The sequence below is a fragment of the Carassius carassius genome, chromosome 44 (assembly GCF_963082965.1).
Source record: "Carassius carassius chromosome 44, fCarCar2.1, whole genome shotgun sequence".
Lineage (NCBI taxonomy): Eukaryota > Metazoa > Chordata > Actinopteri > Cypriniformes > Cyprinidae > Carassius > Carassius carassius.
This window is the reverse complement of record NC_081798.1, coordinates 23,312,223-23,337,431: the sequence shown is the minus strand read 5'-3', so window position 1 is coordinate 23,337,431 and position 25,209 is coordinate 23,312,223. Positions and strand designations below refer to the sequence as shown.

The window sequence follows — 25,209 nt, the reverse complement described above, 5'->3', positions numbered from 1 at the left end:
ACTCAGCTGCTAGGATTGAGTTGGGGAGGTCGTTCCACCAGGAGGGAACATCTAATTTAAAAATCCGTAAAAGTGACTTTGTGCTTCTTTGGGATGGCACAATCAAGCGACGTTCACTTGCAGAACGCAAGCTTCTAGAGAGCACATAAGTCTGAAGTAATACATTTAGGTACATGGGTGCAGAGCCAGTGATAGTTTTGTAGGCAAACATCAATGCCTTGAATTTTATACGAGCAGCTATTGGTAGCCAGTGCAAATTGATAAACAGAGGTGTGACTAGGGCTGTCGCGGTTAAGAAATTTCCCCTGCGGTTATTATGGGTGGCTCAATAGCGCGATATGCGGTATTACCGCCGTTTTTTTTTTTTTTTTTTTTTTTTACATAATTTATCCTGATTTTGCTGCATACAAAGCTCTATCGTTGAGTTATGTAGCATATATTGTTGCTTTTTTTAACTGACAGAGACGTTTTAAAACATTTTTATTTATTGTTAAATGCCAAACAGCAACAAGAACATGCGTTTTCCAATAATTTTTTTTTTTTTTAAGAAATCAAGTTCTAACATGTATTACATGTATGTGCGCGCGACTTTGGACAGCAGCGGAAATCTAGACTGATTATCGCGTCACCACTGGCCCACCAGGACAGTGGATTCGCGCTGGAGTCGATGCACTCCTCAAGCAGATAGCTTGTGAGCTCGTTATCTGCTCACGCTTTCTTGGGTATGGGCACTGACGCAGAGGTTGTCCGTGACTTCAGCAGGTATGCCTGTTACTTTCACGGCTGTATTTTACAGATTTCGCAAAGGCTTCAGCTACTCCTAACTGTCGGCCGGTCACAGCTGTTCTTTTTGATGTTGCTCCGCGACCTGATGCTTGAGGGGGCAGCTGCGCTGGATGACAGGGGACACTCTAAAACGCTTAACATGGCTTAATGTACTAAGACAGTGATATTAACAGACCAAACTCACTAAAAATCATACTAATAAAGTATACTATCTATAAAAAATCAGATGAGCCCTGAATATGAATGCAACTCGTTTAATAACACGTTAAGCCTTTTCCTCCCATAGAAAACCGTTATAAGAAAACGCTTAATGTGGCTTAATGTACTAAGACAGTGATTTTTAAAAACCAAACTCACTAAACATTATACGAATAAAGTAGTATACAATGTACAAAAAACAGATGATCCCTGAATATGAATGCAAGTCGTTTAATAACACGTTAAGCCTTATGATGGTTTTCTATGAGAGGAAAAGGCTTAACGTGTTATTAAACGCGTTGAATTCATATTCAGGGATAATCTGATTTTTTGTAGATAATATACTTTATTAATATGATGTTTAGTGAGTTTGGTCTGTTAATATCACTGTATTGGTACATTAAACCACATTAAGCGTTTTTCCCGTTAAGCGTTTTAGAATGTCCCGATGACCTCAAATTAGATGTATTGCAGTGTCACAGGAACATTTTTTGCAGCACATTTTGCATATCGGCTCATCTATATTCGCTGGCTCGTCCTTTTCATTGGGTTGAAAGCCAAAATGTTCCCAAACTGGCAACGTGACATTAGGTTCTCTTACGAGAGCTCTCTCGTACTGCGTCTTAGCTAAGACGCTACGGGAAAAGTCTCTTTTCACGAAATACTGAAGCAAAAAATTATCCTTAATTTTGTATTTTTGTAAAGCGCATTTGCAGCAGTACACAGCCATAGGCGAGACGGCTCGTTCGCTCATTGGCTTGTTCTGCGGCAACTGCACAGCCTATCGAGCGCGGGCTGATGCAACATCAGACCAATAAGGGCGCTTCGCGCCCTTCTTGCCACTTCCCGCCGAAACGGGTGTGGCCCAACCTATAAAAGGAGCTCGAAAAGGCTGACTCACCTGATTTTTCATCTCTTCAGCGAAGCTCACGCATCGCTGGATCACGGAGGAAGCAAGCGCCGTCTGAGAAAGCACATCAGCAGGACGAGCCATTCTGAAGCTGCTGGCATCGCCGCCTTCCATTGCCGTTCCTTCTGCGCTATCCGGCGCCTATATCCTTTCAATCCTGTTATATACAAGCTGTTCTTTATGTGTGTGTGTGTGTTCGCCCTGCGACACACACTCGTAAAAGAGCTCGCGTCTTTTTTAAGATGCCTTCCTGCGGCTCGTCAGAGCCCCACTCAGCGAGGGAGACCGGTACGTCATCTGTGTCTCCTGCCTGGGTGAAGATCATGCAGCGCTCGCTCGCTGACGGCGGATGCCCCCACTGCGAGCTGTTGCCATGGTGACTCTGAGGACTCGCCTGGCCTTTTTCTCTGAGCCTGCATTCTCCGCTGCGCTGAGGCGCCGTAAAAGCATCGCTTCCAGCGGATTCCGGAACCGTCTTCAGCTCAACCGAGCTCGCCGGTTCGCCCTGCTTCACCGGCCCCCCCTGCATCGCTTCCCGGTGGGCAGCGCCCGCTGTTTGCCGGCGCGTCGTCCGAGGAAGTCGATCTCAGGGCCGCGTCGGGGGAAGAGGACACGCGCTCTCTGCTAGCTTCGGGCAGTGAGGGCTGGGCGAGCTCCGAGGATCTCGCGCCTTCTGCTCAGAAGCCCAGCAGACGAGCTGACATCGAGAAGGAGCCGGGGCGAATGATCGTGTTGGCCGCGATGAGTCTCGGCCGCGAGTGGTTTGCACCAGCGCCCCCCCCTCTCGTTCCCGGCTGGATGGTATTTCCCTTTCGGATGAGCGTACTTCTCAAAGCCCGCCTCATTTCTTCCTGAGCTTCACGAAGAGGTGGCGAAGGCTTGGAACGCTCCATATTCAGCACGAACTCGTTCGTCTGTCTCACTAGCATTCTCCACACTGATGATGCTAAAAACAGGAACTACCACTCACTTCCGCCGGTGGAACAGGCGATAGCGACGCACCTTTGTCCGCCCTCTGCTGGACGGCGGCAAAAGCGGTGTTGCCATCTAAAGCCTCCTGTGTGACGCTGCGTCGGCGCTACTAACGATGGCTGCTTCATCGAAGCGCAGGTGTACGAGTTCCGCTGTGGCCGAGCTCTCACCCAAGCGCGCCGCTGTTTCAGTTCCAGGAATTGTGACTGTCTCAGCGTTTTCTGCAATGCGCAAGCCTGCACAGTTGCCCGCTTGCCTGCACACAAAAGCCGTTATCACAACAGCTTCAGCAACGCAGCTCGAAACCCCCGTTCTCGCTCTACTGGCCGTCGCCCCGCGCCGCGGGGACCGCGGCAGAGGATTACGGTGAGGCCGGGAGCCCCGAAGCCATCCTGGGAAAGCCATCTACGCATGCTGCATGACGCTGCGTCGGCACTACACACGATGGCTGCTTCATCGAAGCGCCAGTGTACGAGTTCCGCTGCGGCCGGGCTCTCACCTAAGCGCGCCGCTGTTTCAGTTTCCAGAGATTGTGACTATTTCAGCGTTGTTTGCAATGCGCAAGCCTGTACGGTTGCCCGCTTGCCTGCACACGAAAACCGTTATCACGGCTACCCAGATATTTCCCGAAAAAGGTGTAATTTCTGGTGTCCCGGCCACGGCCGATGGTGCTATAAATGTAGTGACGATGCCCCACTGCTCAGTGCCCATCTCCGCATATAAGCACAGCCCTTCACACAGGGCTCGCGCCTATAAAAGCGACTCAAGTCGATCACGCGCACTACATAGTAGACGTGCCCACTCCTCAGTGCCCACAATCACTATGTCACACGCGTCATGTGGTTTCTGTAAAAACGAAACCCGTGCACGTTCGTCCGGCCACGGCCGATGGTGCTATAAATGTAGTGACGATGCCCACTCCTCAGTGCCCATCTCCACATGTAAGCACAGCCCTGCACACAGGGCCTGCGCCCATAATGTCGACTCAAGTCGGTCGCGCACACTGCATAGTAAACGTGCCCACCCCTCAGTGCCCACAATTACTATGTCACACGCGTCATGTGGTTTCTGTAAAAACGAAACCCGTGCATGCTCGTCCGGCCACGGCCGATGGTGCTATAAATGCAGTGACGATGCCCACTACCCAGTGCCCATCTCCACATATAAGCACAGCCCTGCACACAGGGCTAGCGCACATAAGATCGACACAGATCGGTCGAGCGCGCCGCATAGTAAACGTGCCCACTTCCCAGTGCCCACATACACTATGTCACATACGGCGCGGGGCTTCTGTAAAAACGAGGCCCGTGCACGTACATTCTGCACAGGCAGACAGCGAGTTTAAAGTGGTAAAAGTGCACACATGCAGCCCACGGTTACTCGCAGATATATCTAATCCCACGGGACCCGCTCAGCCTCCCTCCAGTCGGTTAAGCGCCGGAACGGGGTCGAGGAAGAGCGATCTGCCCGCTGTGATCAGCGCGCTCCCCGCCTCAGATGCGCAGCACACTCGAGCGCCGCCGTTGCCCAGTCAACAGAGCGCGTTTCGCATCCAGCCCTTAGCCATTCATGCAAATGCATGGTCAGTGCTTCCAGGGGTTTCGGATTGGGTGCTAGGCATTATAAAGAGAGGCTACACGCTACAGTTTTCTCGACGCCCACCGTGCTTTTCAGCGCACGTCGAAACTACGGTCAAAACAGAAGTAGCACACATACTTCGGGCCGAAATATCAAAACTGTTGAGCAAAGGGGCTGTAGAGCCTGTGTCTCAAAGCGAGGGGGGGCTGTACAGCAGATACTTTCTGGTGCCCAAGAGAGACGGGGGTCTCCGGCCCATACTGGATCTAAGACAGCTGAACAGGCATTGATGAAACGCAGTTTCAAAATGCTCACGACCAGGAAGCTCCTCGCGCAGATTCGCAGAGGGGACTGGTTCATGGCAATAGATCTGAAGGACGCGTATCTTCAAATACAGATAGCGTCAAACCACAGGCGATATTTGAGATTCGCCTTCGAGGGCCAGGCATACCAGTTTGCAGTCCTGCCATTCGGCTTGTCCGTAGCTCCTCGTACGTTTACGAGGTGCATGGATGCAGCGCTCGCTCCTCTTAGACTCAGAGGCACACGAGTGCTGAATTATTTGGACGACTGGCTGGTTCTGGCCCGATCATGAGCGGAGCTCATGGACCACAGAGCCGTTTTACTCGATCACCTCGAGAAGCTCGGCCTCAGTGTCAATTGGGTGAAGAGTTCGCTGAACCCCAGTCAGACGATCCTGTTTCTGGGTATAGTTCTGAACTCGTGTTCCATGACGGCGCGGCTGTCACCACAGCGCGCGATGGGCATTCAGCGTGCAGCGAGTTCTTTCCGCTGTGGCGCGACTGTGTCGCTCAAACACTGTCAAAAGATGCTGGGTTTCATGGCCTCAGCATCTCCGGTTCTGCGGCTGGGCCTGCTCCGCATGCGCCCCCTGCAGTTCTGGCTGAAGGCTCGGGTGCCGCGCAGAGCGTGGGCGTCTGGCCGGCTGCATTTCAAGGTCGATCAGAGCTGTGTTGCGGCTCTAGCACCTTGGACAGCGAACGGCTGGTACCGATCAGGTGTAAGCCTGGGGACTTCCCCGAGTGTGAAAATGGTGTCGACGGACGCCTCCACTTCCGGATGGGGAGCGCTGCTCGAAGGCAGACCGTCCTTTGGCCTATGGTCAGAATGGGAAAAGCTCCATCATATCAACTGCCTGGAAATGCTGGCAGTGGAGAACGCGCTGACGCGCTTTTGTCCCCATATCAAGGATCACCACGTCATAGTCCGTTCGGACAACATGTCCGTGGTGTCCTACATAAATCGCCAGGTCGGTCTCGGGTCCCGAAACCTGTGCAGGCTGACGGAACGCCTCCTGATTTGGGCTCAGCGCAACGTGTGCTCGCTGAGAGCAGTGCATGTGCCTGGACTGCAGAATCTGGGTCCAGACAGGCTGTCCAGAGGCAATGTTCCTACGGGCGAATGGTCTCTACACCCGCAAACAGTCCGGCTGTTGTGGCAGAGATTTGGCATGGCGGAGGTGGACCTCTTTGCGTCCCACGCAGACGCTCACTGCCCCGCGTTCTTTTCCAAGAACGAAAGCGCGCTGTCACGGAGATGGCCGTGCTGCCCGCTTTATGCGTTCCCTCCCGTCTCCCTCCTTCCAGAGGTGATAGAACGGGTGAGAGAAACGAGATGTTCAATACTGCTTGTAGCACCTCTTTGGAAGAACCAACCATGGTTCCCAGATTTGATGCAGTTAGCAGATGTCGCCCCGTGGCCGGTACCATTGAGGAGAGACCTCCTCTCGCAGGCCAGGGGCTCGATTTGGCACCCTCAACCGGAGTTGTGGTCCCTCTATGTATGGGCACTCAATGGTTACCCGCTGATCTCGCAGTGAGAGTGCTAAATACCATCACTCAGGCTAGAGCTCCGTCGACACGACGTCTGTATGCCTCGAAGTGGTCGGTGTTCTCCAGCTGGTGCACAGCTCGAGGTTATTCACCCCTTAGTTGTGAGGTGACGGAGGTCCTCTCCTTCCTTCAGGAGCTGTTGGATAAGGGCAGAGCCCCATCCACGCTCAAAGTTTATGTGGCTGCCATCGCGGCGTTTTCTGAAACGGCGTCTGGTCAGTCAATAGGAAGGAATGATTTAGTCATCCGGTTCCTCAGAGGAGCTAGGAGGCTGAATCCTCCCAGACCTCCGTCAGTCCCTATGTGGGACCTCGCGGCGGTTTTGGAGGCCTTGAAAGGTCCCCCTTTCAAGCCTATCCAATCGATTAGCCTTCAGCATCTGTCGTTCAAGACAGTATTCTTGTTGGCTCTCGCTTCTGTGAAGTGTGTGGGTGATTTGCACGCGCTCTCGGGGAGCCAGTCGTGCTTGGAGTTTGGGCCCAATGACTCAAGAGTCATACTCAAACCTAGGCACGGTTATGTGCCGAAATCCCTCAACACACCGTTTCGGGCTCAGGTTATTGCCCTGTCTGCCCTGCCGGTGTCAGGGGAGGATGGAGACTCAAGTCTTCTTTGCCATGTCAGGGTTTTAAGAGCTTATGTGTCTCGCTCTGCTGCCTTTCGGCAGACGGAGCAGCTATTTGTCTCGTTCGGTGGGCGTTCCAAGGGAATGGCTGTTTCGAGACAGACTCTATCCAGATGGATAGTTGACGCCATAGCGTTAGCTTACGCTTCCAGGGGCCTTCAGTGCCCGTTGGGCGTCAGAGCACACTCCACAAGAGGCATCGCCTCGTCGTGGGCATGGTCTACTGGGATCTCCTTGCAGGATATATGTATGGCGGCAGGTTGGGCCTCGCCGTCTACATTTATCAGGTTCTATAACCTGGAGGTTCCCGCCTTGCAAGCAAGGCTGCTGTCGGTATAGGCGAATCAGGGCCCTGAGGGGAATTCTGAGTTCACGAGCGCTATGCGTTGCCGACTGTTATATGGGCAGTATTGCGTAAGACCCGCATTGCCACATTGGTCAGGCCTTGCCTCGGCTGTGTGACGTCATATTGCCGCATCTACGGATGCTGCTAGATATGGGACGGAGGGCTTTTTCCCTTTTCTGTCCTGGACTCTCTGTGAGTCCCTCAGGTGACTGTGCACTGTAAATCCTGGGCGTTGCTTCAGGTTTATTGGTGTGTGATCCCTGCGCGCACGGCGTTTTACATTGGGTTCCCGTAGCGTCTTAGCTAAGACGCAGTACGAGAGAGCTCTCGTAAGAGAACGTACTCGGTTACTAAACGTAACCTCGGTTCTCTCTAGAAGAGCGAACGAGTACTGCGTTCTCTGCCGTGCGCACGATTCACTCTGGTTCGCTTCGGCGATGAAATAAATCAGGTGAGTCAGCCTTTTCGAGCTCCTTTTATAGGTTGGGCCACACCCGTTTCGGCGGGAAGTGGCAAGAAGGGCGCGAAGCGCCCTTATTGGTCTGATGTTGCATCAGCCCGCGCTCGATAGGCTGTGCAGTTGCCGCAGAACAAGCCAATGAGCGAACGAGCCGTCTCGCCTATGGCTGTGTACTGCTGCAAATGCGCTTTACAAAAATACAAAATTAAGGATAATTTTTTGCTTCAGTATTTCGTGAAAAGAGACTTTACCCGTAGCGTCTTAGCTAAGACGCAGTACTCGTTCGCTCTTCTAGAGAGAACCGAGGTTACGTTTAGTAACTGAGTACGTTTTAGGTAATTTAGGACATTAGGTAATTGTAAAGGTTAGATAGAACTGGCTGGAAGACCTGCCAAGAGAGCATTCCAATAGTCCAGCCTGGAAAGAACAAGAGCTTGAACAAGGAGTTGTGCAGCATGTTCCCGAAAGAAAGGGCCTGATCTTATTGATGTTTAATAAAGCAAATCTGCAGGATCGGACCGTTTTTAGCAGTGTGGTCTGAGAAAGTCAGCTGATCATCAGTCATAAGTCCAAGGCTTCTGGCTGTTTTTGAAGGAGTTATAGTTGATGTGCCTAACTTGGTGAAATTGTGATGAAACGATGGGTTTGCTGGAATCACAAGCAGTTCTGTCTTGGCCAGGTTGAGTTGAAGGTGATGGTCCATCATCCAGTGAGAGATGTCTGTTAGACAAGCTGAGATACGAGTAGCTACCATTGGATCATCAGTATAGCAGTGGTATGAAAAGCCATGTTTCTGAATGACAGAACCTAATGATGCCATGTAGACCGAGAAGAGAAGTTGTCCAATAACTGAGCCCTGAGCGCACAGATCAAGCAGGATAAGTACTGAAGATTTGGATTCCGCTCTTGCCAGTCTTAGGGCTTCAATAACTGAGAGCAAGGCAGTCTCAGTTGAATGTCCACTTCTGGAGCCAGATTGGTTGCTGTCAAGGAGGTTGTTCTGTGTGAGAAATGCAGAGACTTGGTTGAACACAGCTCGTTCAAGTGTTTTTGCAATGAAAAGAAGAAGGGGAATCTGGTCTGTAGTTCTCTAAAAGAGATTGGTTGAGGGTGGGTTTCTTAAGTGGAGTTATACGAGCCTGTCTAAATGATGAGGGAAAAACACCAGTGTGGAGCGATGTGTTAATGATGTGAGTAAGTGCAGTTACAATTGCAGGAGAAATGGAGATGGAATAGGATCAAGCGGGCAAGTAGTAGGATGATTAAGATGAGTTGGAGACTTCTGCCTCAGAGAGTGAAGAGAATGATGTAAATGAGTGTAAGTTTGTTGGTGATATGAGCTTGACTGATTGTGGTGTGGAAAATTGTGCACTGATGTTTTTAATTTTATTAATGAAAAATGTGGCAAAGTCGTCAGCTATTAGAGATAAACTAGGAGGGGGTGGAGGAGGACAAAGAAGTGAGGAGAATGTTTTAAAAAGCATGCGAGAGTCAGATGAATTGTTAATTTTGTTATGGTAGTATGTCATTTTAGCAGTGGAGACGTTAGACATCAGTGGAGACATTATTATTTATATATATATATATATATATATATATATATATATATATATATATATATATTTATGTACGTATATATGTATATGTGTATATGTATATATGTGTACGTATATGTGTATATATATGTGTATATATATGTATGTATATATGTGTATATATATGTGTATATATATGTATGTATATATATGTATGTATATGTATGTATATATATGTATGTATATATATGTATATATATGTATGTGTATATATATATATATATATGTGTATATATATGTGTATATATATATGTGTATATATATATGTGTGTATATATATATATATATATGTAGTGTATACACATATACCGTACAGACCAAAAGTTTGGACACACCTTCTCATTCAAAGAGTTTTCTTTATTTTCATGACTATGAAAGTTGTAGAGTCACACTGAAGGCATCAAGGGCTATTTGACCGAGAAGGAGAGTGATGGGGTGCTGCGCCAGATGACCTGGCCTCCACAGTCACCGGACCTGAACCCAATCGAGATGGTTTAGGGGTGAGTTGGACCGCAGACAGAAGGCAAAAGGGCCAACAAGTGCTAAGCATCTCTCGGGGAACTCCTTCAAGACTGTTGGAAGACCATTTCAGGTGACTACCTCTTGAAGCTCATCAAGAGAATGCCAAGAGTGTGCAAAGCAGTAATCAAAGCAAAAGGTGGCTACTTTGAAGAACCTAGAATATGACATATTTACAGTTGTTTCACACTTTTTTGTTGTGTATATAATTCCACATGTGTTAATTCATAGTTTTGATGCCTTCAGTGTGAATCTACAATTTTCATAGTCATAAAAATAAAGAAAATTCTTTGAATGAGAAGGTGTGTCCAAACTTTTATACTGTGTGTGTGTGTGTGTGTGTGTATATATATATATATATATATATATATATATATATATATATGCGGGTGCATGTAATTTCTGTCCCCCTCACTTCTGAAAAGATGGCAAGATCCCTGGCTCCAGGTGCACGCCTAAACGGTCAAATACATGTAAAAATGTGTCAAAATGCTATGCTTGGTGATTATTCATGTATACCTTCGTCGATCATGTAATAAATGAATGTGAAGAGTTAAGAATGAAAATACACGCGTAACAGTAATTTAAATCTGTGCGGCTCTTAAAGTGACAGCGGGGCTATGTTTTATTTTACTTTGATTATTCATTTCTGATTTTTCATATAAACTTAAATACAAAACTAGAGCCAAACTGAAACGAGATATTAATAATAAATAGTATAGTGAATAAATTATATATATATATATATATATTGCGCAATCTTGGAGAGTCTGAAATAGATGTTGCTCAATCAGGACATTAAAAAATATACACATCATAATTTATTCAGAGAAATAACGGACTATACAGTACGGATTTAAAGACATGAGGAACAGCACAAGTTCTCGTTTGGCACTTTTAAAAACATACAAGCTATTAATAAATAAAGCTAATCAACTTTAACAAATCAACCACGTCCTATTTTGCAAAAGTCAAAGTAGTTTTCCCTACCATAGTTAACCTCTGAACTGTTTTTGCATAATTCACATCTGTACAGTGTACGTCTGATTATTCACTAAACATCCAATCATTGTAATTTCACAATGCCTGGGTTATTTATTTGCTCAGTGAATATACAGGAAGTTGCAACATGTGATCTACACAGAAAAATGAAGTAGTTTTATAATTGTTATAGTTCATTCAAATCTTCTTTGCCTTTTGAAAGCACAGACTGACATAAATCTGCCGCATTTAGAAGCCAAGAGTAAAAATCTGTTTGGCCAGTTGGTAAGATTAGACAACACAAAATTTAATCTGACTATACTTTATTGGCGTTTCAATATTAGTTCAAATAAATTTGATCCATAGTTTGACTTTTCATAATGTGTATAGGCACAACTAAATTTACCCTGTAGCCCCATCTAGTGTCCAAGCAGTATGCTTTCAAATATCTGTATCTCCTAACAGTATAAAATATTCAGGACTTATTCGCATGAATTGCAAAAACGCAAATACTACAATGATATATTTAACATTTTGTTTTGGTTAAATATATATTTTTATTTATAAGGGTTTATAAAAAATAAAAAAGGATATGGGAGATGCTTATATAGTCACCTAATGGGTGTCAGGTGTAAGAATAATCAGGACCAGGTGTGTGGGTGTGTGTATGTGATTAGTCCGAATAAATATCAGTACTCAGGCGAGAGTTCCCTCTGGTGGCGAGCTGGAAGTACTACGGGTTTGTGACAAACGGCTGCAATTTTGTCTTTTTTTTCATAGGTTGTAACTTTGTGGTACAGAGCTCCAGAGATTCTCCTGGGATGTAAATATTATTCTACAGCTGTTGACATCTGGAGTTTGGGCTGTATCTTTGCAGAAATGGTATTTATTAATTTTTTAATGTACACGTCATTTTGCTTTTTATTTTTTATTTTTTTTTATTTTATTGGAATTATTGCTTATGTTGTTTTACTTTTGACACAACTTTATGGATTTTTATACCAGATCACTCGGAAGGCTTTGTTTCCTGGAGACTCTGAAATAGACCAGCTCTTTCGGATATTTCGGACACTTGGCACTCCGGATGAATCTATATGGCCTGGAGTCACCTCAATGCCAGACTACAAACCCTCCTTTCCCAAGTGGGCACGACAGGACCTGTCTAAAGTGGTGCCACCCCTGGATGAAGATGGAAGAGACCTTCTTGGGGTAAGAGGACAACAAAGTTTATGTAGCATTATTCGATGGATGAACAATTGTGTGAAGGGGTGACATTTACTCTAACCTCACTTAGCATTGCAGTATAAAATATGCATTATAGTATAAGTAGAAGTAATTTTATTGCCTTTTATTTAAAATGAAACCCCTTTCTTTATGGTGAGGAATCTGGCATCTTGAGTGGCATTTGCACATCCACATGCTGGTGACTACGTATATGCCACTGTCGATTAATTGATCATTCATTTGAATGACGATTGATCATGGAAATGATTGAAAATTGTTATCCCTAGTTGGGACCAGGCTGTCCGCGGGGTTGTAAAAGGTAATAAAAGGTAGCTAATGAAATTAACCAAAATTAAGGGCATTAAAAAGTAATAAATGTCATCTGACGAGGTAGGGCTGGACGATTATGGCCTAAAATCAAAACCTCGATTAATTGAACATTTTACCTCGATTACGATTAATGAACGATTATTGTGTTTCGGTTTTGTTTTTGTTTTTTGCCCTCATAGTTCACTGACAAGGTTTGTACTGTAAATATGATTGACTATCAGCAGTTATTTTATCTCGTAACATTTCTTACTAGGGTTGGGTATTGTTTGAATTTTATCGATTCTTATCGATTCCTAGTTTCGATTCCAATAAGATAAAAAATCCAATGTAAAAAAAATTAAGCCAAACATTTAGATGTCAAACATTTTTACAAAGCATTCTGTTGCAGCTGCATAACGAGCAAAAATAAGCAGCCTACAAAACACAGCAAGAGGAATTTTGCCTGTGACAAAAAAAATAATACCATAGCAAAAACTATATTAATATAAATTTCAAATATTAAAGTGTTAAAGACAAGTAATAAGATAGGTCAGTAATAAGAAAGGAACAAACAAATCAATTAGCAATATCATAAATAAATACAACTAAACTAAATTTCAGGTACAGAAACTGTAATTAAAAGTTTAAAAACACTGCAATAGTTTTCTTTTTATAAATAAAATAAAAATTAATCAAGTAAAGTTATTAAATATTTTCAGTCAAGATCAGTGAATGATTTTCTTTTGTTCTTTGATTAACATTAATGATAGACAGCGCGTTTATTAGGCTGTTGTCTCTTTAAGCAAAAATACTGTACATGTGTGTTTTCTTTCTCATCTGTTTATGTTCACGTAAGACAAAAACGGCTGCGATTATGATGATTTACTGATGTAGTTTTCTGCATCGTAGTTTCGACTCGGAACAACCGTTTCTACAGTTAAAATACACAAAACAGTCCAAGAACGGACACAAACCGGGAACCCGCAGCGCGTCCGCCGACCGCTGCTCTCTGTGCACGCGCTTGTGCTTCATGTGCGCTGCACACAAACATGCTATAATAAGTTTTGAAATTCTAAGCTATTTAGTGATATATCACAGGAAAGCGCTGGCAACTAGTTTCTGCGTTCCTCTGTGCGCGCGATCTTCATAGCTATGTTTATATGAGTGTCCGTGCCACAATTCAGCTGCGTGAACATGGTAGCTAGATATAAGAATACACATCCGTTCATCTAATCGCTTGAATGTCCAAACCATAAAACAAATACAAATTTTAGTGAAGACGCAAGGCTCACCGCTCACGCGCCATCAGTATATGTTGAACCAACGTTCACCTCCGTGTTTTGCTTTTATGCCACTGACTGGAGAGCAGAGTCACGTGGCTACACACGCTCTAGTATGCTTCTAAGGGGGAAGTATTAACAGGATTAAAAAACCGAAATAACCGACATGGGAAAATTACGTCGGTTAGAGGTTATGAATTTCGGTTTTGATTATTTTTCGATTAATCGTCCAGCCCTATGACGAGGTATTAAATTTTCGCAAAGTTTCGTAATTGCTACAACATTTCCACAGAATTTGGGCTTAGAAGCGTCCCGTGATGTCATCGCAATGCACATTCAGTCAAAGAAAGGCCTTGTGTTCTCATCAGGACCGATGTACAAGAGCTAACGTTACATTGGATAAACAAATTGAAAGCGGAACGAATCCGCGCTACTAGTTCGGGCTGTGCAGACCGTTTATCTGCACGAGCCAGAGCCGCAGGCTGAGCTCGATCACAAGACACCGCTATACACAGCGCTGGGAGATACAGTGAAGAAAGCAGTCGAATTCACCACAGAATCAGTACCATCTCTGTGAAATCTTGTGGGAAGCATTCAAATTCATACTGATATCAGAACAAACGCCACTGATGTGGAAACCAGGAAAAACATTGTTCAATAAACCCAAATCTCACAACAGATTAACAGTAAACTACAGGGAAAACTTGTGGCAGAAATGGTCTAATTTTTTCGAGTGACTTTAAATGCTTCACACAACTTTTCCCAACACTTCAATGATTTAAGTATTACCGAATTTGAAAGTTATTTTTAATGTGACGATATTTGTCCATCCTAAATAGGTGTCCCCCATGTATAAAATTAAAAGTTTTATAATGTAGGAAAGCAAACACTTATTTAAAAGTAAAAAATATATATATTAAATGACCAATACTAGATGTGAAGTGAGTGAAGTGAAGTGACATTCAGCTAAGTATGGTGACCCATACTCAGAATTTGTGCTCTGCATTTAACCCATCCGAAATGCACACACACAGAGCAGTGAACACACACACACACACTGTGAGCACACACCCGGAGCAGTGGGCAGCCATTTATGCTGCGGCGCCCGGGGAGCAGTTGGGGGTTCGATGCCTTGCTCAAGGGCACCTAAGTCGTGGTATTGAAGGTGGAGAGAGAACTGTACATGCACTCCCCCCACCCACAATTCCTGCCGGCCCGGGGCTCGAACTCACAACCTTTCGATTGGGAGTCCGACTCTCTAACCATTAGGCCACGACTTCCCCAGATGGCTGCAGAGAAGAACTTATAGGCCATTTCTACTCTCTAATATTTAATAATTATATTTAGACATTATGAATGACAGTAATAAAAGTAAATTTTATCAGATGTAATATATTTATTACATGTGTAAGACGTCTGCTAAAGATCTGGGAATCATCTGCTGTGTTCTCTGATAAACATCTCAGAATCAGTTTTACATGCATTATAATAAATGTCTATTTGACATCTGTCAGGAAACATCTTAGAGACGTACTGCAGATGAACAAGCACTCTTAAAAATACATCTCGCATATGACAATGCAGACATCAGATAGAGATCTCTGAGATGTACTGTACATGTGTGATTAGGGAGAGTGCTTTACTGTCAGGTGCTGGAGACACCTTCTGTAGAACTTAATGGCACTGGTGCTGGTGTCGTTAAACATTAGTCTGTGTTAGAAGGATGTTCTCCGTGGTATATTTTCACTACAAAACAATAATAAATGCCGCAAATATCATTGCAAATTTTGAGAAAAGCCGCAGCAAAATCAGTCTTTTTGATCGCAAAAATTAAAAAAATTTGAGAAATCCTGGCGGGACTGCCTAATGTTTGGTAGACCTATATGATTTACACAGTTGTTTGCATTCAAACATTTTCATGCATTTGTGATCATTTTATTATTTAGCCTACTGTTGAATTTCGGTAATGGTAGCTATAATATTGGATAATTGATTTAATTTAATGGAGGTTGGAGTAGACTAATTTAGCTGTTAAATATGCATATTCAGGATTAATAGCTCCAGTATAGGCCAGAAGCAGGCAGGCCATGGGGTCCTGCTCCACCTCTCAAATTGACTAAATATCTAGGTCAGTGGTTCTTAAACTTTTCACAGAGTACCTCCTCAGAAAATATTAATCTTTCCAAGTACCACCATTGTGACTAACATTGACATGGCTTGTGATGAGCATACTGTTATAGACTTACTGTAATGCTTAAGGGGGACACTTCAGGCAAAAACACAGATTTTTCATGCACCTGACAATTTTTAGATTTTGGGATCAATCACTGATTGATCTGCACCGCTCCACTTCTAGTCAAATATACCTAGTGCTGCAGGCTTACTGTATCACTGATGTTCCTGAGATTAACCCCTTAGGTATGGTAGTTTGGTAACGAACAGAAAAACGCCTCAGGTTACGAATGTAACCATGGTTCTCGGAGTAGGGAATGAGACACTGCGTCCTCTAGGGGTCGTTATGGAGAACACCTCGTCGTGACCCGTGTCTGAAGCATACATTGAAAAAACACCAACAAGTTGGCAGGTGATCGCCCCTGACGTCACTACCGGTGCGACCTATAAATAGGCACAGGGAGGACACGTCATCCACTTCTTCATCTTGCTTGTGTCCAAAGCATGGCAGGAAGCTAGAGGACGCAGTGTCTCGTTCCCTACTCAGGAAACCATGGTTACATTCGTAACCTGAGACGTTACCTTTCAAGGGAACTTCGAACTGCATACTCTATGGGTTGCTATGGGGAACAGTATAACCATGCCGCCATGCTGAGGGGAATGCATGCCAGAATCATGGCGAGCACTAAGTACCAACTCTACCATTTCCATGGGGGTTGCCCCTGGGACGTTAGATGGCTGTCCGGGACATCATCCCTTATGGCCAATGGCCTAGGCTACGTACCCAACTTACCTGTTAGGGCCTCAACCCGGGGTAGAGCTCAAGGCTTGGAATCAAGAAAGATTCCTTTAAAGGGATACAGCAAAGAGCCTAGCATTTTATACTAAGTCTTGCCTATCACACAGCTTGCTTTTGCATAAGCTTGCTGAAGGAACTGTTTCAACAGATCCTAGTAGCAACACCCTGTTTAGATAGTTATCCAAGGATACATAGGTGGAGCGGCGCCCAAGATGAACTGGGTTTTTACCAACTCAAGAAAGGGCACGAAGCAACCGCGCAAAGCCCTCACCGTATAGGATTTTAGAAAGAATGCAGAATACTAGCGTGCAAACTCACCACAGTGTGGATTTCAGAAAGTGTGCAAAGACTTAACGTGCACACTTACCATAACATGGATTTTAAATACTGTTCAAAAGGGAGGGGATTGAGCAGCTCATAGATGGAATGGTGCATCCCAAAACAATGTTTGAGAGTCATCAACTCAATATATGGTAACAAAGCTGGAGTGGCTAGCAGTAAATATCTAGCTGAGGGGAGGGACAAACACCCAGCTCTCAAACGAGGGGGAGCTCAACCTGTGCTTGAGATGCTTGAAGTGTATTAATAAAAACACACTGGTTAAGTGGAGCCCAAGGAAACAAAGTCTAACCAACTTGAAGAAAGGGAACAAAGCTGAGCACGTAACCCTTACCGTACCAGATTTCAGAAAGTCTTGCGTGCACACTTACCAATTATGTGGATTTTAGAAAGTGTGCAAAGTGTTCAACATGCACAATCACCACCATAAGGTTTTCAGACAGTACACAGAGCTTAGCGTGTGTACTTAAAGTTTCCTAAGCATCGCAGAGGTGCCGAACCGCATGGGAGAGGCAAGCTCAAATTTACAAACCTCTGTGTCAGGGAATCAAGGCTATCATACCGGCTGGACATAATGCCCATGAGTGTTTAGTAAACACTGAGATTGAGCACTGCAAAGAAACTCACACACATAACCACCAGCAATTGAATACATATATAAGTATTAGTGGTGGGCCGTTATCGGCGTTAACGTGCTGTGTTAACGTGAGACTCTTATCGGGCGATAAAAAAATATATCGCCGTTAATCTATTCTCAAAGTTGGGTTGGGAGCTGGGTCTATACTAAGCAAGCTATGATGACTTTCACGTTGATATTTTATATAACCGACTGGCTGAGGCCAGCCTAAAAAGATGCTCAGGACAGTTGACGGGCCACTGCTGCGCATCGTCACGAAAGCTTTTCTTTTTCACGTGTTTTTAAGCCTTACCGCTTGTCGATTTAAACATTAAAGCATCCAAACACAAGACGCGGAACAGCTGAACAGAGTAGCTGGTCACTCGCGCGCTGTGTTCGGTGCGCAAGAGAGAGATCGAGAGCCGCGTATCACGGACAGCGACACTGAACCGAAGACTGAACCGAAGTTCTCCTCGAAGTCCCTCCTGCACCTGAACGAACAAATACAAATCGCAGTTTGAACAAACAAAAAGATGTGAAAGAGCCCAATTCAGTACTCGCGGTGTTCTGGTGTTCAGGGCTCACGCAGAGAAAGGCGTCTCAAAACACTTGAACATCGAATTTGCTTATTTTTGCTCTTGTGCCGACAAATACGTACAAAATATGTCAAAAAATCCACCTTGGAAATTATGCTCGAAAAAACTGTCAGTAATTTCTTAAGTGAAAGTAAACAGTCAAGGAAAAAAATGGTATGTGTATTATATTGGATGCGTTCATCGTCTCTTAAAGTGACCGCGCCTAATTTAGCTACTGGCTGCTGTAATGTTAATCCAAGAAAATGAAAATCACTCACTGCTCTTGACTGAATTACTTTGTAGTTTTAAGTCAAACCAAAAATTATTCAGACACCAGATATAATTTTTGATATATATAGCAAAACTGTAATAATGTGAGAAATGTTGAAGGTGTCTGAAGAAATGTAGGTTTGATTGTATATTTCATTTTTACATTGAAGACTATCCAGTGCTATTTTACATTTAATTATTTGGTTTCTGTACCTTGACACCGGCAAACTTGAAAAAAACGTAAAATAAATAAAATAAAAATAAACGAACATACAAAATTAAACAATTTCAAACAGGGCCCACTGGTACAACCTTCACCGGGGCCCTGCTGACCCCAGCTATGGCCCTGCTCACGCCTGTTTCACACATACTCCATAGGCAGTGCGTATGCAGTCCGTGTGCGTAACGTATGTGGTGCAGCAAGGACTCTATGTGCTTTCACACAGGATGCGTTTGCAGTTCGCTACTCGGTATGTAAACGATAACTGCACTGCTGCAGACAGCTCCTGGAACGCAACTGGAATCACATATTATTAACACACATATTCTGAATGCCTTCAGCAGAATTCGAATGAGCCATTTTAATCTAGATTAATCAAGATTAATTTCAAGATCACAGTGAGATTAATCTAGATTAAAAAAATTAATCTATGCCCACCACTAATAAGTATATATAGAATGGATCATACTCACCCACCCTGGTTCCTGCGCTGGGAAGTTCCCACCTAACCTCGGTCAGGTGGAGAGCTGGGGGTTATAGGGGAATTAGCAAGGGGAAGATGTAAAACCCCCAAAGGGAGCGAGCAGACACTCAAGTATCACTCCGATCTGGACGAAGGTGATGATACCTTGTCTGGATCACGTCCCTTTGCCTATCCTCCTTTGACCTGCGATTCCTCTTACACCTACCCGCAGGTGGAGGAGGAGCACGAGCCATAACACTAGCCTTCTGTGCCCGTCTCTGATCCTCAGACCGAGACGGATCATGACCCCCATGTTGTTCGGGCTCAGACCTGGTTGTTCTTGATGGATTGAAGGCAGCTGAGTGTGCTGTCACTTCCCTGAACGTCTCAACCACGTCTCAACGGAGGTACCAAAAAATTTGGAAGGCGAAAACGGAGCATCAAGAAGAAAGCCTTACTTTCTTCCCGATATCTGCCAGGTTGGCACAACTCAGCTACCTCATCCTGAAACCATTTTTGCACATTACCTCGATATTGCATACTCGTATGCTGGAATCATTGGATGCGTAAGAAAAACGGCCTCACAAATGCACGCAAATTGCCCCCTCAAGGACATTGCGTGCATGCTCTTAGCCCAAACAACCAACGCCGAGATTGTGTGTGTCATCAGGTATAAAACAACGATGAAATGGATGCACACATCCTTTAAATGTTTTGCCAGTGCCTGCTTTGCAAGGTTTTATTTTAAAAAAATTTTTTTAAGCTGGAGTGCAGCATAAATTAAAGGAAATTACTGATCGGGAGAAATTTCCCATCAGATCCTTAACATGTTCTCATCGTGACAATGCACAGCATGCATTCAGCTCCAGCAGGAGCTAAACACTCTCCACCCACTCGCTAGATTATCACAGAAATCAAGCGCAAGCAAAAATTGCTGCTGCGTATGCATTGCTATTACTACGACAGGCGAACGCACTCATGCAAATGTTGCTACAAACTCTGGTAAATGGTGAAATACATCCCCTCTGAGTCTCGCGAATGCATCACAATGAGCGTAGCAGAGCGCATCCAACTCCCACGAGAGCTGAACGCTTGCGCTTGCTCTTCACTACACACACACACACACACACACACACAGATGACGTGTTCTCCCGGTGCCTATTTATAGTTGCACCGGCAGTGACGTCAGGGGCTGCTGCCGGCCAACTTGTTGGTGTTTTTTCAATGTATGCTTCAGACGGTCACGACGAGGTGTTCCCCATAGCGATCCCTAGAGGATGCAGTTCGAAGTTCCCTTAAAAGGGAATTTTTTTTTCTAATACTCAATGCTATAGAGGCAATTTGATCGGTGCCAAAAAAGTATCGAACTCTATACCCAGCCCTAACTGGCTAGGTCAGCTTCCCGAGCCACCTACATGCTAAGTCCCAGGTTATAGGCCAGTCCTTATTGGGGTGCTCCAATTGATCGGCTATCGATCACAATCAGCCGATAATCACGGTGGAATGATTGATCGGCAGATCTCAAAAAAATTATCTCAAGCTGAAGACGATGCCGTGAGAGGTTTGGCATGACATGCAGTGGCACCGTCTCAGTCAATGTCCAGAGCAGGTGAAATAATTATAATGCTACATTTTTTCATTAATTAAGTAATTTTTAAACCTTGTGTGAGTTGTAACTTAACAAACCGCGTGAGTGAATCACCGTGCACACACTCTCTCTCTTATTCTCTCAGATTACACAAATGGTTTCAAATCACCACACATCGCGTCTGTCTATAAGCAAGCTCCATGTTGCACAGTTGACACAGGAATCGTGACTTGCAGTGTTTAACCAATAAATTCTACCCAGTGTTAAACCATTCAGCGCTCACTCGCTCATGCACACTTACAACGCACATAGGCTCTATGTGGTGCATATTTCTTCCGCGTTCATGTTAATGAATTAAAACGTTCAGACTGCACACGGTTGTGGTCCTGTGCAGCAGTGCAGAGATCATTTCCGCACCGAGTCTATTGCTGCACTGTGGTGAATAGTTAATTGGTGGGTTTTTTGTTAAATGTGAGCCAAAATCACCACAATTAAAAGAACCAAAGACTTAAATTTAATGCACAGACTGAAGTAGTTTATTTAATACACGAGTTTCACAATTTGAGTTGAATTACTGAAATAAATGAACTTTTACATGACATTCTAATTTGAGATGCACCTGTAGTTTGGAAATTTTTCCTATTCTTAACTAATTTTTTTGGTGAAGTACCTTTAGCTATTTGTATTTGCACTCTTGGATTATTCTCTGCAGATCCTTTCAAGCTGGATGGAGACTGTCAATGGATAACCATTTTCAGGTTTTCCAGAGATATTGGTTTGGGTTCAGGTCCAGGCTTTGACTGGGTTACTTTGAATAATTTGTCCCCAAGCCACTTTTGCATCATCCCGGTTGTGTGCTTAGGATCATTGTCCTGTTGGAAGGTAAACTTTCGGCTCATTCAAGATCCTGAGCACTCTTGACCAGGTTTTCAATAGAGGTCGACTGATTGATCAGTTTTACAGATTTATCAGCATCAATAGTTTATTTCTGGATCTTTCGGTTATCTGCAAGAATCTATGGTGGTCCAATCTAGCTATCAATATGAGTATCATCCACTATCAGTTGACCTCTAGTTTTCAATAAGGACATCTCTGTATTTTGCTGTATTCCGCTTTCATTTTACCATAATCAGTCTCTGCCTCTGAAAAACACCCCCAAAGCACCACTGGGATGGTACTGCACAGGTGTTGAATGGTGACTGACTGGTTGCTTCCAGATATGACAGAAGCCACAAAAAAAAAAGTAAAAGAGGTGTATTTAATTTAGTATTTGTATTTAAGGAGGTTTAGGTGCACAAATAAAGTGCAGCACAAAAGCATGCAATGCCTGAGGTAACTTGAACATTTGAAAGGATGTTATGGCAAAATGATCGCTTTAACTTGATTATTTGATTACTTGATTATTTTTAATTTGATTATTTTGACAACTGATTAATCATATTTTTTAGAAATAGATCGAAGTGAAAAACAGGCTTTAGTATGAATATTTATATATAATCTTAACGATGAGGCAATAATAATTGGTTCAAATAAAGTATCAAATCCAAGTAATAACATTGTTTTATTGAGCAACCCTGATAAAATAGACCTACATAATGTCTACAAAATATATGAACGTAACCAACTTAAGTTTATAATATATTTTAACAAACACCTGCAGATTGCGCCAACGGCCTGGCTATATATCATTTTAAAGCATGATTCAAGGCCCTTAATTCCATGTTTTTATATTTGGCCACCTGCAAACTCAGAGCGAGGGTTTGAACTTTTATTTTGAAATCGTGATGTACAACAAATCGTATACTTAAAAATATGTTGAGGAATTCTCCTGTGTTGGCATACGTTTATACATGTACGTAACAAATCTAGTGAGATAACATGCACTGTTTTCCCAGAAGAATGTTAAGCAACACAAACTCACAGCATATGCAGAGAAAGAGTTTGTGGACTGAGATGGAGATCCACGCTTGTAAATGATAACAAGTGCAACACAAAATGCATCAGATTTTATATGCGTTGGCAAATTAATCCCAAACTAACAGCACATGCAATAAAAGACTGAACAATATAATGCAAGCACTATCAAAAGTTTTAACACAAACACAACTTTACTAACTTACCAATAATAGGGGGAAGTCGTGGCCTAGTGGTTATAGAGTTTGACTCCTAACTCTTTGGTTGTGGGTTCGAGTCTCGGGCCGGCAATAGCATGACTTAGGTGCCCTTGAGCAAGGCACTGAACCCCCAACTGCTCCCCGGGCGCCGCAGCATAAATGGCTGCCCACTGCTCCGGGTGTGTGTTCACAGTGTGTGTGTTCACTGCTGTGTGTGTGCACTATGGATGGGTTAAATGCAGAGCACGGATTCTGAGTATGGGTCACCATACTTGGCTGAATGTCACGTCACTTTACAATTTACTTCTATCACGAGACCGATTTTTACCTCAAGGATTAATATTGCAAGATCTCATGCGCTTCTTAAAACCAGGCAAATCAGCTCAGTATTTATGTCAGATGCTCTGCATCGTTAATTGTAAAAATTCAAGTACTTTAAATATTTTCTCAAAAATATCGCTGTTTTCCAGGGCTTACATTTCTAAAAGCTTTTGCCTCAAAACATTCTTTGCCTTAAAGATTTTTACCATTTTAGGCAGCCAGTTTTCAGAGAATGCAGCCTTATAAAAGTGATTTGTGCATAGTACTGTAGGTCCCATTTAAATGATATTACTAGTTATTGTACTTTTGCCAACCATTTTGCTTAAAATCATGTCCAGATGTCTTTTTGTCTATTTGATAATTTTTGCAATTGCTCTAATGCTTCCTGCCATGCTTAAATCCTCATTCTGACTCTGTTGTGTTTAATTGCTGCTTGTAGTTATATTTTATATACTGTATACTTATTTGTATATTGATATGCATATATTTATTATATGATTGAAGTATATACAGCTTATGTTAAGTATACTATGCAAGTGTAATGAACAGTGTATATTGAATTATACTGAATTATACGGTTTTGGATGTAAAACGGTTAAAATATCTTTAAATAAGATCAGATAAATTTTTGACTTCAGTATATGTGTTAGAAGATGAATGGTTAATGTGCTTTAGAAGTAGTATTAATCTATATGTAGACACTGATGATGGTGCGACATGAAAGTGTTTCAGCTACAGTATGCACTGCACTTTTTTTTATGATCCCTTTTTATATGATAATTTTTTTCTTGAAGGATATCAATCAGTAAATGCCCCCTTACTGATTTTTCCTTTGCCAAAGCACGTCTTTACTCAAAGCATGTGTGTAATCAGAGGATGCATTTTTCACTTTAAAAGGCAGATTCTCAGTGGCCTTATCACAGGCTTTAATTAAATATCACAGGCTTTATTCAAATCATAAAAATTTAATAAGTTAATGTTTTCAATTAGAGAAGTACACAGTTACCAGAAGACTCCATTGTCACCAATGATCAATCAAGTGTAATATGACTTTTTTTTTTTTAACTGAATTCTAAATTAGACCACTATACAGAAAGTATCAAAATTAATTAAAAATTTTTGGATTGGAGGTGACTGATCAACTGATTCACAGGAGATCTACCCACCCACGTCCCCTGTCCATGTTTTCGAGTGAATACGATTGAATTTTACATCTCTACTTTACAGTACCTGGAAACAATATTGATTTTAATTTGAACATTTCTAGTTTTTAACTTTTTTTTTTTTTTTCACAGCAAATGTTGATCTATGATCCTAATAAGAGGATCTCAGCAAAGAACGCCCTTGTTCATCGGTTCTTCCGTGATGTCACCATGCCAGTGCCCCCCTTACGCCTCTGAAGTCATCCGTGATGGTACTTCACAGCACTCGAGTTTGGATCCACTTTCTAAAAGTTATTCCCCATTTGTTTGGAAATTGATCAGTTTTATACTACGACTTTTTTTTTCTCCATTATTCTAAGATAATATGGTTCTAATTAATGATTTTAAACCAAATTTCTGATGGATTCATAAAATAGTGGTCTCTGCAACTTAATAAACTTGTAACATTTTGTTTACATTGTGTATCTTTTTTTTTTTACACAACTTTATCAAAGCACCAATTAAACAGCAACAAACATATAACAGAATGAAATGACAGTAAATTCCATTTAAAGCATTAAAATGGGCAGTGGGGATCTCCTGAAGGTATAGTGTTGATGCTAGTTAGCTAAGTTTAGTACAAGTCAAGCATTACTTTGGAGAACTCATTCATTCTGTGTAAAAAAAAAAAAAGAGTTTCCTTTTTGTACTTTTTGTTAAAGCTCTTCCTTTGCACTGCTGTCTAAAATACAAGGAGTATGGTTGGCTATATATTTCTTCTTCATGTGTAGCTATGTTTTATTTTTAATACCACTTTAAGCTTAAAATGTATTGCATGTACTGTAAGCAGCATTGGTTTAGCAGTGCTGCAGGAGCAGTGAAGAGCAGGCATAATCAATCCTTAACAAAATCCTACTCTACCTCAAGACACCTAGGGCCTGTACCATGAAGCTG

At 43.1% G+C, this 25,209-nt stretch overlaps 1 protein-coding gene across 1 annotated transcript in view; it reads left to right on the top strand.

The window, feature by feature from the left end:
* cdk2 (cyclin dependent kinase 2) overlaps positions 1 to 24,724 on the top strand; it is a 41,714-nt gene extending 16,990 nt beyond the window's left edge. Inside the window, exons 6-8 of the mRNA XM_059538485.1 lie at positions 11,604 to 11,705; positions 11,829 to 12,032; positions 24,409 to 24,724. Coding sequence (XP_059394468.1) covers positions 11,604 to 11,705; positions 11,829 to 12,032; positions 24,409 to 24,513 — 411 coding nt within the window. The 3' untranslated portion in view covers positions 24,514 to 24,724. The remainder of the gene's footprint in view (positions 1 to 11,603; positions 11,706 to 11,828; positions 12,033 to 24,408) is intronic.
* The last annotated feature ends 485 nt before the right edge of the window (positions 24,725 to 25,209 follow it).